General features: G+C 30.5%; 1 protein-coding gene across 1 annotated transcript; it reads left to right on the top strand.

Moving 5' to 3' along the window:
• Positions 1-11,679: 11,679 nt before the first annotated feature.
• LOC129286055 (berberine bridge enzyme-like 8) lies at positions 11,680-13,411 on the top strand. Its single transcript, XM_054922094.1, has 2 exons — positions 11,680-12,978; positions 13,076-13,411. Exons 1-2 carry the CDS (start codon positions 11,680-11,682, stop codon positions 13,409-13,411), a joined length of 1,635 nt encoding a protein of 544 aa, XP_054778069.1.
• The last annotated feature ends 676 nt before the right edge of the window (positions 13,412-14,087 follow it).

Raw genomic sequence — 14,087 nt, 5'->3', positions numbered from 1 at the left:
GTGTATTAACTTCTATCCATCCCTAATTAACCTTATTTCTCATTAATGCCTTAACCATCCTCATAACACACATTCGATGCCCTATTTTCAGACATTAATGAAGCTTACCAACTAAAAACTTATAAAATCATCAATACTAGGTTTAAACAATTCTTATTAACTCAATTTAAGCCAATAGGTTCAGACTCATAACTTATATGGATTAAAAATCACCATTTCTATTCAAACCCTAACTTAAATCCTTATGAAAATGGAAGAGAAAGGGAGGAAAGGAGTTTAGGACACTTAACTTAGGTGTTCTTTAACTCCAAAATGCTCCCAAACCTCCAATATAGCAAGCTCTAATAGAGAAAAAGAAATGCCTTCGTTTCCTCTATCTTTTCTCTCTGTTTTTCACATTAGTTTGCATCTTATTTCTAAAAAAGGTATACAGTGCACCATAGCACATGTCTCACTCCCGGTAGAAGGTGGTATAAAGAGAGCTCTTTTGTCCTAATTGGCCTGTGCATTATAGCTTGTTGTGCATGTACTGCAACATATAACACAGAGCTATTTCTCCTTATTTTTCTCACTTTTTGATGTCTAGATGGCTCGACTTTACTTCAAAACCAATCATAGCACTAAAATCACCACCTAAAACATTTTTTGGCTCTTTATAACCACATATCACATTATCTTAGCACTCACTAACTATCCTCTAACTTCATTTAATAGATTAAACCAAATTATCCTACTAATCAATTAAGAATTAAGATCTAAGATGTTACACATGGCAGTGATTAGACTAACAAAAAAATTTTAATTATAAAGTAGATAAGTGATAAAATTTTATTAACTAGTGATATAGATTTTGCATCACTAAATTAATAACGGATTCGTTTCTATCACTAAATTAGTGATGCCATATTTGTGATGAAAATTAGTAATGGATATTCGTTGCTAAATCTAAAATAAGTGACAGATTTGTCTATCATTAATTTTATTTTATAATAGTTTATCAATGATTTTCTTGCCTATGGTAATCTATCAGGTTATAACATTAAAGGGTAACTTGGATGCCCTATTTGTGATGAGGGTATACATTCCATTAGATTGCAACACTGGATGAAGAATGTTTACCTTGACTATCATAGGTTTTTACATCGAGATCATCATTATTAGATGTTAAGAAAAGCTTTTAATGGAAATTCAAAAGAAGGTAGGCCACCTTTTCTATTAACAGGAAATTAGCTATTTGAGAAGATAAAAGATTTGAATATTGATTTTGAAAAACTTTTTGCAAGGCACCTTCAAACAAGAGGATGGAAGAAGAGATTTATTTTCTTTGAACTCCCTTATTGGACTACCTTAGATGTTAGGCATTTTGTTGATGTTTTGCATATTAAGAAAAATATTTGTGAGAGCCTTATTTGGCACTTTGTTCCAAGTGTCAAAAAAAAAAAGATGGAATAAAGGCAATATATTAGACATGGTTTCTTTAGAAATAATAGAAGTATTGGGATAACAAGATAAGGAGAGCTTTACCATTTTTCCTCTGGTAGCTTATATGTTATTTAAAAAAGAGAAAATTAGATTTTTGTGAGTTCCTTGACATGGTTAAAGTTTCTAAAGGCTACTCTTTAAACATTAAAAATCTTATATTAATGAAAGATCTAAAGTTTAATGCTTAAAGTCTCATGACAACCATGTTTTGATGAAAGATTTCATGTTAGTAGCTATAAGTGAAATTTACCCCTAAAAATACAAGGGACAATCATTAAGCTATGTTTTTTTCAAGTCCATTAGCAATAAAATCATTAACCCTAATAAATTATCGAGGTTGCAAACCTAAATTGTATTAACACTTTGTGAGCTTAATTGAGATGTATTTTCTATTAGCATTCTTTAATATTATGATCCACCTAATAATTCACTTGGTTAAGGAGGTTCAAATGTGTGAGCCTACTTATTTAAGATAGATATACCCAATTGAGTATTACATGAATATATTGAAAGGCTATATGAAAAATCAAAGTCAACCAAAAGTTACATTGTTGAAAGGTATATTTGTGAAGAAAATGTTTACTTTTGAACCAAGTACTTTAAAAAAGTTAAAGAAGTTGGATTTCTAAAGTCTTAACATATGGGTAGAATAGGTGGAGAGGGGATAATTGTTGGATAGGGATACGCAGCGAAAGATAAAAATTTTAAAATCTCTATCCTGATATGGACTAAACGAACTTGTTTAAATCAAGGTGGATAAAAGAGTTACCTTTTAATTCTTTAAACTTGGCGCACGTTCTCTTCAAAAGTTTGGATCTCAAGAGCTGACAACATAGATCTGCTCCCTCTATCGGTATCCACACAAATAGCTCTCTAACTCGAACAACTCTCTAACTCGAACAGTGTGCTAGCGCTCCTAGCGTCCATTCTTCTTTGAACATTAATTTTCTTTTCTATAAGGTGTTTCGTGGCTCTTAGAGTGTTTTTGCTGTCAAAACTTTTCTAACTTTCTGTTCCTTCATAAAGGACGTCCTTATTTATATATAATATCTAGATAAGGTTTTCATCTTTCACTTAAAAAGCCCACGAAAATATAATTAAATTTATCTCATAAATTTAATCCATGATATCATATCTAATTCAAATTTATCTTATAAATTCAAATTATACAACTGACATGATATTCTATCATATCATGTTAGTTATTAAATTTAATCTATCATATAAAATTAAATTTAAAACTAACATAACATAACATAACATAACATAATATAATATAATATATATGACACATACATATTATATTTTATATATATATACGAATATATGTATACACATATATTTCAAAAATATATATATATATATATCTGATACATAGACACATACATATGAATATATATATATATATTGAAAATATATATATATAGTTATATTTTAAATTTTATATTTCATATAAATATATATATATATATATAAATATTTATCAAATAAATATTTAAATATATATATATATATAATTCATTCACCCCATATTACATTCATTGAATCTAAACAGATTTCAAATTCAATGAACTTGAATATTATAACTCGAGTTGGGCTGTTCTTATGTACGACCTTATAAGCCCATATAAAATTAGCAGTAGGCTAATTATGCTATTAGCTCATAAGTCATAAGTGGCCTCTAGTAAAACATTGTAACTACCCAATTCATATGGGGATCAATGATCCGATGTAACCTATCATGCAACCGTATCACATCCCTTTTGTCACACGATATTTCGATCAAGTATGAGACATAAAATTATCATTCTCCTTTACTTGATTGTTACTTTCTCGATCTCTAAGTGGACTGACAGTAGTAATAGAAAAACCTTTTCCATTGTAGTATGGCCATACATTTTATCAATCTTACTCATTGAGGGGCCCAATGATATCTCTCAGTTAATGTGAGGGATAAATTCTATCTTGACCACTTATATTCCTCTACATAAATGTTACTAAACTTAATCATAGCCTTTATAATCACCCGGTCAAAGGTGACTTTTGACTAGGTCAAAGTTCAGTGGTCATCATGTAGAAATCCATGATGATCTCAGGTCAAAGGGCTTAGTGATCTAGTTACATATGAGATAAGTTTATGACTTGTACCATACAACTTTTTCTTAGTGGGTCGGTCCAGCACCTTGTAGTCTTTCAAGTGCTTATGACTTTGATTTGTATCTCTATAATTAAAGTCATACTAGTCTTGTTTCATCTATGATTCCTCATAGATGACTAACCAAGGACATTTAGGACAATTACTATAGTTTATCCAATGATAAAGTTATCATATTGAACATGCAATTATTATGATAATAAAAGAGAAATTCATTAAATAACAATGTGCATAATACAATGATTGGCCCTAAAGCACAATTTTTAACAATAATAAGAAATAAAATTTTACTATCTCAAGTGTACAGTAAGAGCAAACACACTTATATGTGTTGCATAACTTTGAAAAGGTTGAAAAATATGTAGACAAGCACATGGCTAACCAAAGGTTATCATTGTCAAGTAAGAAAATACATGATGATTATCACCAAGTAACTATCAAGTAAAACCCCCCTTATTTAATAGTCATCAACCATTAAGTAAGATAGCCTGTAATATATGGTGTCACTTTACTGCTTTTCTATAGTAGTGGGGTCATTCATTATATTTTCACAACAAGCTAGAGAATAATCTTCATTTGCATTAGGCTTGACTAAGATTTGATAAGGATCTTGTGGACGGAAATTGTGAGGCAAAAGTTACAAGCAAGTACATTTTTGGGGAGGATAAGGATCTTGCATAAGGAGCATCTATTTTCTTAAATCTGAAGAGTTTTATAAAAAGTTTAAGTGTAATTTCTCCACCATGGGAAAGGCTTTTCAACTTAAAATATAAATGAGTTTTAAAAATTTTAAATTATTGATTCAAATGTCTATGTTTTCATATTTGCTATGCATACATACTGGTTGGAGCCACTAATTTATATATGTTAAAGATAAGGAAGAGATGTAAATCTCATTTCTACTACATAATTAAAGCCTCTGATTAGAGGGGAAATTTTAGTTCCCCTATTTTGTCATATAAATTCTTATATTTTCACCTTGCTAAAGTTGGAAAGCCAATTCTAAATTTATTTTTGTTGGCTTATTTTGTGATATAACTTTGATCTATTGATTCAATGTTTAAACCCTAGCTTATTGTAAGTTTATACTTTTGTTGCCATCACTTTTTCAAATCTAATGGCTTGAAAGTATTTTTTGCTTCTTCTTTCAGGGGATAGAGGGTTTCAAGAGAGTTATAGTGGAGGTTAGAAGAAGGTAGAACTATACTTTCTTGTACTATAAAAGAAGACAAGAATTAAAGATGGTAGGAAAAAATCTTGCCTTAATATTCATATAAATTAGGGTTAAGGTGCAACTTTGCCTCTAAACTATTTTCAAAAAAGAAATGTTACCTCTAAACTATTCATCATAGCAATGTTGCTCATAAACTAATCAAATCAAAGTAATGTTGCCCCTACCATTAAAACATCCGTTAGTATAGCTAGTGGGACGCACTTTTTATGAGTTAAAGTACAATTTTACCTCTAAACTATTCTCAAAGAAGCAATGTTACCCTCACAGTTTAAAAATTATAAAATTAAATAAAAATAAAATTATAATAATATTAAATAAAATAATTTTTAATGTATATATAAAAATAAAATTATAATATATTAAATAAAAATAATATTAAATGTGTATATATAAATAAATATAAGAAAAAAATTTATAGTATGTTAATAAAATGTCATAAATTAATAATATTATAAATTATAATTTTATAACTTGTCAAATATAAGTGGATCTTGATTAAATTAAATATGAGAGGATTCAAAAGTATCTACATTTTTACCTATAACTATCGACTGAAGCTATCGTTAATGACTCAATTTGGACCAAAAAAATTATTTTCATGATTGAGTTAGATTGGAAAAGAGTTAAGTCGCTATTAAGCCAAAAACCAAAGTTGAAGTGGGAACCGGAGTGATTTTTAGAAAACCGGATGATTTTAAATATAATATTAAAAAAGCTTAATTTTTTTAAATTAGATTTTACTAAAAGTCAATTTTATTTTTGAACAATTTACAAGTATAAAATAAGATTTGAGACTATTTTTTATGAAGATATCAATAGTTATAGGTGAAAATATAAATACTTTTGAGCATACTCATATATTAATCAAAATCCACTAATATTTGATAAGTTATAAAATTATAATTTATATTTTTTCTTATATTTATTTTATAAATACATTTAATATTATTTTTATTCAATATTATTATAATTTTATTTTTATATATACATTTAATATTATTTTATTTAATATTATTATAATTTTATTTTTATTTATTTTTATGATTTTTAAACTACGAGGGAAAAATTTCACCTTAACTCATGAAAAGTGAGTTCCACTAACTATAGTAATGGACATTTTAATAGAAAGACACAGTTGCTCTAATTTTTGATTAGTTTTGGGGCAACATTGCTCCTCTGGTCAAAATTGCACCTTAACCTTATAAATTATTTTGTCAAAGTAATAATTGAAAATAAAATATAATATATGTATGTCATTTTAATAATATATTATTTGTATATGTGTGCAGTTACCACTACTAGAAAAATATAAATTAGCGAGGAAATTTAGTGAGAGATCATCTATTCCTCTCTAAAATACAAAATTAGCGAAAAAATTAGCGAGGGATGTTGATTTCATAGCTTGACTTAAAATTAGTGAGGAAATTAGCAAGGGACTATCAATCACTCTCTAAAATAAGAGAATTAGTGAGGAAAATAGCGAGAAACTGTCAATTCCTCTCTAAAATAAGAGAATTAGTGAGGAAAATAGTGAGGGACTGTCAATCCCTCTCTAAAATTAGATAATTAGCAAGAGATTTAGCAAGGAATTCTATCCCTAGCTAATTACTACCAAAAAAAAAATTAACTTTTGACAATAACTTTTAATTATACATTTAATTATTTTCATTTAAAAATAATAATTAAATTTAGAAATTAACTAAAATATTCATAATAAAATTATTTAATATTTTCTTTATTTTAAGTTAATTTTCATTAATAAAATAATATTTTATTAAAAATATAATATAAAGAATAATTTAAATAAAATATAAATATTTTCAACATATTAATAATTGAAAATAAAATTTAATATGTAATGTGTATTTTTATAATATATTATTTGATATATTTATGTAGTTAAATAATATATATACACATATTTAATTTTTCATATAATGATTGCAGATGCCTTTCAGTTCAACTGGCAAAGAAGGAGAGCATAAAACTTAGAAGGTATGAGATCAAGGGTTCAAACATTGGCTTTGGCATAAATATGATAAATATATGATATAGTAAGGAGCAAGTGACATGGCGCAAGGTGGATAATGACATGTCATGAGTATTGTCGCACATGTGGTGGGTGATAGGACACGAGATGATAGTGACATGGTGGTTGACAAAGCATGAGGTTGTTAATGACATGTCACAAGTTGACATCACACATGACGGGTGATGTGGCATAATTATTTTTAAATATAAACATATTTAGCGAGGGATTAGTGAGGGATTAATTCCTCGCTAAAGTTATCAAATTTTGAATAATATTAAAGAGGGATTAGCGAGGGATTGAATCCCTCGCTAAATCACTCATTAATTAGCAAGGGAAATACAATTCCTCGCTAAATTTAGCAAGCCCTTTTTTAGCTATGAATTTAGTGAGGGACAAAATTCTTAGCTAAAATGTAATTTAGCAATCCCTCACTAAATTCCATTTTTCTAGTAGTGTACATAACATATATTAAATTTTTCATATAATAATTGTAGGTGTATTTTAGTTCAACTGGTAAATAAGGGAGGCTTAAAACTTAAAGGTGGGAGGTCAAGGATTCAAATCCCTTGGCTTTGGCATATTTTGCAACCAATATGTGACGTAGCATGTGGTGGTGATGTGGCACATGAGGTGGCTTGAGAAAGTATACACGTGGAGGGTGACGTGCATGTATGGCGATGATGTGGCCCATGAGGTGGCTTAAAGAGGCACACACGTGGCAAATGACATGGCATGAGTTGGTGGTGTAGTACAGAAGGTGGCTTAAGGAAGTGCACACGTGGCGGGTGATATGGCATGAGGTGGTGGGGTGATGTGGCATCATCTACTGAACACATGGTTTGTGAATTGGCATCATCTGTCACATATATGGCAAGTGACGTGGCATCACGTAATGCACATGCGGTGGAGTGATGTGGCATAAAATAAGTTATTATTTTAAAGAAAAAGTTTTGGCTTCGACAAACAAAAACTATCAATGACAATTGTTACAGTGGTAACTTTTGGATTTTTGGCGTTCTGTTTTTTTTTTGGTAGTGAATGGTGAAAACTTTTTTGCATTTTTTGGGATGCAATTATATGTCCATTCTCTTTTAGATCATATTGGTCTAGAATGTCATGTGAATGTATATATATACTTCTTTTATGTTTGGTCTAATTAACTTGCCTTGCCATGTTCAATAAAAAAATTTGTGCAAATCATGTGTTCAAATAAATTGTACTTTCTTGCACTATAAAAGAAAATATTGCTTTTGTTTTTTTTTAAATTGTGTTGTTATTTTAGGCGTAAAGTATTGAAATGTTAATGTCATATTGATTTCATATTTATAGTTTTGTAATTTTTCATGCATAAGGGAACATATTGCTTGTTGTCATATGGCTTTTCTTAAATAATTGTTTTTTTTTCAATTGTGTTGTTATTCTAGGTATAAAGTATTGGAAGTTTAATGTCATATTTGATTTCATTTTTACGTTACATAATATACTTTTATGATTGTTATCACTGATAAATTAATTGTGATTTATGATATTTGTATTTATAATGCTTAATATTTATCTCCCATTACTTATTGTAATCTTAAATAAATTACTTTCTTTTTTGACGGTCATCATATTTGTAATTTTCAATATGAAAATAAATAACTTCATATTTAGTTAGAACTTTTTAAATCTTCCCGCACAGGCAGTATTAGTAAAGTCTTGCCCATGTACCTAAGAAAAATATTTTTAAAAATTAACTATCCAGAGTTTTTTATCCAGCCGTCAAAACCATGTCATTGTGCAAGAGTATTTAGCTATTCTACATCTACCAATGAGATTGAGAATACAGTGCGGCTTTTGTACCTCATCAAAGGGAATGTGATGGGAAAATCAACCAATTATTGTCATCACACCCAATCGAATACGTGTGTGTGTGTGTCTATATATATATATATATATATATTTTTTCTATAGAGTACAAAGCTTATATTAATCAAAATAAGTTTGTCAAGTTTTATTGTCATACAGCTCTTATAACATAATTTTATTATTAATTATGATAAATATTAACCTTTCAATAATAAAAAAAGAGTGAAATTTAATATTTATATTATGTAAGTCCAACCTTTTCATGCATTATTAAATGGGGAGTAAATGCTTGAATAATATGTCTTGTTTTACAGATTATGGAGATTTTATTTGAATAACATAGTATATTAGATTAAATTGAAGAGGTAATTTTGGTACTTAAAAGGTGAGGGGATCAGACAAGGATAAATATAAATAGTGAAAAGGAAATGTGAGAGGGTAATATGTTTTTTATATTATTCTCTTTTTGAGGGAGAATGAATTTTTTTAGATGATGTGAGGGGAGAAATTTTTATAGGGTAATTATATTCTAATTATATATCTAAAATAATGCCACATAGGATGTAAATATGGCACATCTTTTTTTCTGATTGGGAGAGAGGAATAAGCAAGAATGATTTCAAAATTTAGTCATATAAAAGTGCAGGTTATTATATTTCAAATGCCCATCTATAATTTACTACAACCCTGTTATTTTCCCATATCATTTTTTTCAAGCACAAAGGTAAACATAATACAATAATAACATATTTTAATTATAGTAACCATAAAATATAGGCTCCCCGAACAACGCAAAGGGAAATAAATTATAGTTACATATGATAACAATACAAGTAATATTAATCTATCACCAATTAAAGTTGGCATGAGTGGAAAATGTTTCTGTCACTTATGTAGTGTTAATTTGGGATTTTTTTTTTTTTTGGAATGGGATGGCTAAAAGTTTTATACCCTTATTTAAAAGAATTTTTTAAAATGGAGTGGAATGGTTTGAGAAAGCTTTCCAAGCGATCTATAACTATCCTAAATCCATTTATTTCGACCCTCAATTTGGGATGTTGAAAATTGAATAATCTGATATAAATATATTATAAAATTATCCTCATCTTTTTCACTCTTTCTTGCTCTTTCACTTCCTCTCATTCTAAAATTAAAAAACATAATTATATCTATTTCAAACCCATTAATTCATAATAATTCTTAAATAATGATTAAATAAAATCACCCATTTGTCTAATAAAAATCCCAAACAATATAATGGAATATTGCATCCTATTCCACCCTGTCTCACTCCAACCAATTTCATTCTATTGATAATCATTCCTTTTCATTTTATTCTAAACTCCCAAACAATTACAAACAAAAACTTTTGTTACAATCTAAGGATTACATTTGATACTTAAATACTTATTTGTAATTAAAATTTTTAGATTTATAATTATCTAGATTAATATTTTTAACTAATTTTTCAAAAAAAATTATCGAGGACTTAACTATCATCAATTCAATATTCTAATACCCAACTATCATTCTCTCTACACTTAATTGAAAGCCAAGTATGTTTTATTTTTATATTTGAAAAATATTGCGCTACAAAAATGAAACCAGGGGCGCTGTGAGTAGCTTGTCACAAGCTATGTTTAGAAAGGAGAAACTCCAAGAGCTGAAGAGCTTTTGGAGACCTCTAGGATGAAGTAAAGAATTCCAAGGGAGTTACATTCAAGAAGAATCTAGTATGTTCAAGAATGTTCTAAAAACTTAAGGAGGAATGTAGATGTGTCTAGAATATTTTGAGATAAAGTATTTAGAAATATCATTATAAATATCTAGATATTTTTATAAAATATTTTAGAGAATGAATATATGCTGTAAGATTGGATTGATCTCTATCATCCATTAAAGAGGTGGGAACTTTCTAGTAGATGGGAGAAATCTATAAATAACCGCTCGTTCAAGTTATTTATTCTTTCACATGTTCTAAGCGTCTAGCCTCTTTACATATATTATGAGGGTGCAGCTAACTTAGCCAAAATTAAGAGATTGATTAAGTTAAGGCCGGTACAATTCAAAGAAAAGAAAGTTTCAAGACCATGACAAGCTGGTGGCTTTCTATTAGTTCATTTAGTTGTACAAATTAAATTTATTATTTCACTAAGGATCATATTCTGACATTTTCTATTGTTGATTAAGTTATTACCAAAATACCAATGCCATGCACATTATACTTCTTCCTTGTATTTTTGTCCACCAATTTTTTTTCAATTGCTTTGTTCTTTTTTGTCTTTTTTATTTAACCACAAATAAAAAAAAATTACATTCACATTTCTTATTTATTTAATTTACATATTTATTAAAAATGTACATGTTAAAGATTTAACTTGTGCATAATAGAAATGTTATACTTCTTTGTTTTCATTTCATCTTTTTTGCCTTTTTATTTGACCACAAATAATAATAAAAAAATTGAGCCCCATTCTGTCACTGTTCAAAGAATTGTAGTTCTACAATAACAATTTTATACTTTACTATATTGTTAGAGGTAACACTTAAGTACTTAACCTTATATATAGTTTTACAATATAAATTTTATATTTTGCTATATTATCAACGGTAACACTTAAGTACTTAGTCTTATATATTTAATGTACTTTTATCCAATCAAATTAAAAGAAGTAAATTTTAATGTGTTAACAATATTAATAATAATAATCTATTATGGAATGAATAATCTATAAATGACACATATGTATTGATTTAATTATAAACAAATACCTTAAATATATAAGGTTTCCATTCTATTAGAAGATAGATAGATTATATTAGATAGATTATCTTGCCATTTATTATTTTAATGATTTGTATGTGGCCGCCAACAATTCTCTATAAATTCCAACACAGATTGCCGCATAGACCCCAATACCAACAACAATGGGTCGTTCAACAATACTACTACTACTCTCATTACTTTCCCTCCTCGTGCTCCTTTCCCTTCCTTCACAAATCTCGGCCTCTTCTTCCTCGCACAACACTTTGATCCATTGCCTCGTGAACCATTCCGAGCCGTCTCACCCCATAACCTCCGCCATTTTCACCCCTAGCAATGCCTCATTCTCTTCCACACTGCAAGCTTACATCAGAAATCTCCGTTTCAACAACTCCTACACCCGAAAACCATACCTTATACTCACCGCCTTGCATGTCTCCCATGTCCAGGCTGCCGTTATTTGCGCCCAAAACCACAACCTGCTCATGAAAATCCGAAGCGGAGGCCACGATTATGAGGGCGTCTCCTACAGAGCTCAACTCCCCTTCTTCATTCTCGACATGTTCAACCTCCGATCCATCCAGGTTGATATAGATACCGAGACGGCTTCCGTTCATACCGGAGCCATTCTCGGTGAATTTTACTATAGCATAGCTCGGAAGAGTAAAACCCATGGCTTCCCGGCTGGGGCTTGTCCCACAGTTGGTGCTGGAGGACATATAAGTGGTGGCGGGTATGGGAATATGATGAGAAAATACGGTCTCTCGGTGGATCATGTCATCGATGCACAAATAGTCGACGTTCATGGAAGATTGCTCGATAGAAAATCCATGGGTGAGGATCTATTTTGGGCCATCAGAGGTGGTGGCGGAGCTAGCTTTGGAGTCGTGGTATCGTACAAATTGAAGCTAGTTCGAGTCCCTGAGGTGGTCACTGTTTTCCAAGTGGCTAGGACCCTGGAGCAGAACGCCACAGATATATTGCACAAGTGGGAGCATGTCGCTCCGAGCATTGATAATGACCTCTTTATTAGGGTTATTATTGACGTGGTGAATGGTACTAAAAATGGGACGAAGACTGTGAGGGTCATATTCATATCCATGTTCCTTGGCGACTCCAAAAGACTTCTCTCTATCATGAATGACAGGTTTCCTGAATTGAGTTTGAAGCAATCAGACTGCATTGAAACAAGCTGGATTAAATCGGTTCTGTTCTGGAAAAACATTGATATTACAGAGCCGGTTGAGATTTTACTGGACAGGACGCCTCAGTCGCTGTGTTACATGAAATGGAAGTCTGACTATGTGGAGCAACCTATTTCCAGAGAAGGGCTGGAAGGGATATGGAAGAAGATGATAGAATTGAAGGACACGATTCTATATTTCAATCCTTATGGCGGACGAATGGATGAGATTCCATCCACCGCAACTCCTTTCCCTCATCGCGCTGGGAATCTATGGAAGGTGTGTATATATATATACATTTGAATTAATTTGGAGGCCTGTATATGTATCCATGTAATTCCTCTCATACAATTACGTATTGCTTTTCTAATAACAGGTGCAATATCAAGCAAACTGGAATGAGGCGGGGAAAGAGGTGGCGGACCATTACATAGAGCAGACGAGAAAACTTCACCAGTACATGACACCGTTTGTGTCCAAGAACCCTAGAGGAGCATTCTTCAACTATAAGGATCTTGACTTGGGTATCAACCATAATGGAAAGAATAGCTACCGAGAAGGCAGTGTTTATGGGGTGGAGTATTTCAAGGGCAACTTCGACCGGTTGGTTCGAATTAAAACCCACGTTGATCCTTCCAACTTCTTCAGAAACGAACAAAGCATCCCTACACTGCCCCCAAGTGGCGAGGGATATAGACCACCCAATTATTAAATTACTTCCTATATCTGGTTATTTATTTTGTGTATGGAAATATATACAGCCTGGCTCTGTGTTCCCCAATAAACCTGTCCTTGATGCTGGGACAAATTCAGATTGGACTGCTTTATTTATTTGGATTGATCAGCTTCTTTTAATTAAACAAGAATAATATAGACCATGATCTTTTCTTCGTCTGATGATTCTATCTCCAATCAAAAGTTGACCACGGACTTGTTTAACACATTTCGGTCATTAACAAGTCGATCACTGTACGGTAATGAAGTTTATAAAAACAGTTACTGAAAAAATCCAGTCTCCGCCCTATATGTACCCAAACCCCTTATTATCAAATACGGACCTGTGCCGCATCTATACGTATTTGTCATTTCAGTCATCATAAAATGAAGCATGCTTCCAATAATATATTCTTGTATATCCTTAAAGCACGTCAAATTAAAGAGGAAATTTCAAGAGAGATGATTTCAAATTCAAACAGTAACGAATTTTGGAGTCTCATGCTACAGGAATAGTTGAATTCAACAATGTTTTATTAAAAAAAAAAAAGGGATATGAAATGATAAACTCATGGTAAGATACATTGAAGTCTAGCGAAGGGGAAGGAAGAAATGAGGATTAGAGCCCAATTGTCCCATGCTTTTCCCTTTGCTCTACCGGAACCCTTATTTGA

Source organism: Prosopis cineraria, unplaced genomic scaffold (assembly GCF_029017545.1).
Source record: "Prosopis cineraria cultivar Desert tree isolate PC_DT_omini unplaced genomic scaffold, ASM2901754v1 PC11, whole genome shotgun sequence".
In the NCBI taxonomy this organism is placed as follows: Eukaryota; Viridiplantae; Streptophyta; class Magnoliopsida; order Fabales; family Fabaceae; genus Prosopis; species Prosopis cineraria.
The sequence above is the reverse complement of the archived record's forward strand: the minus strand, read 5'-3'. Positions and strand labels throughout refer to the sequence as shown.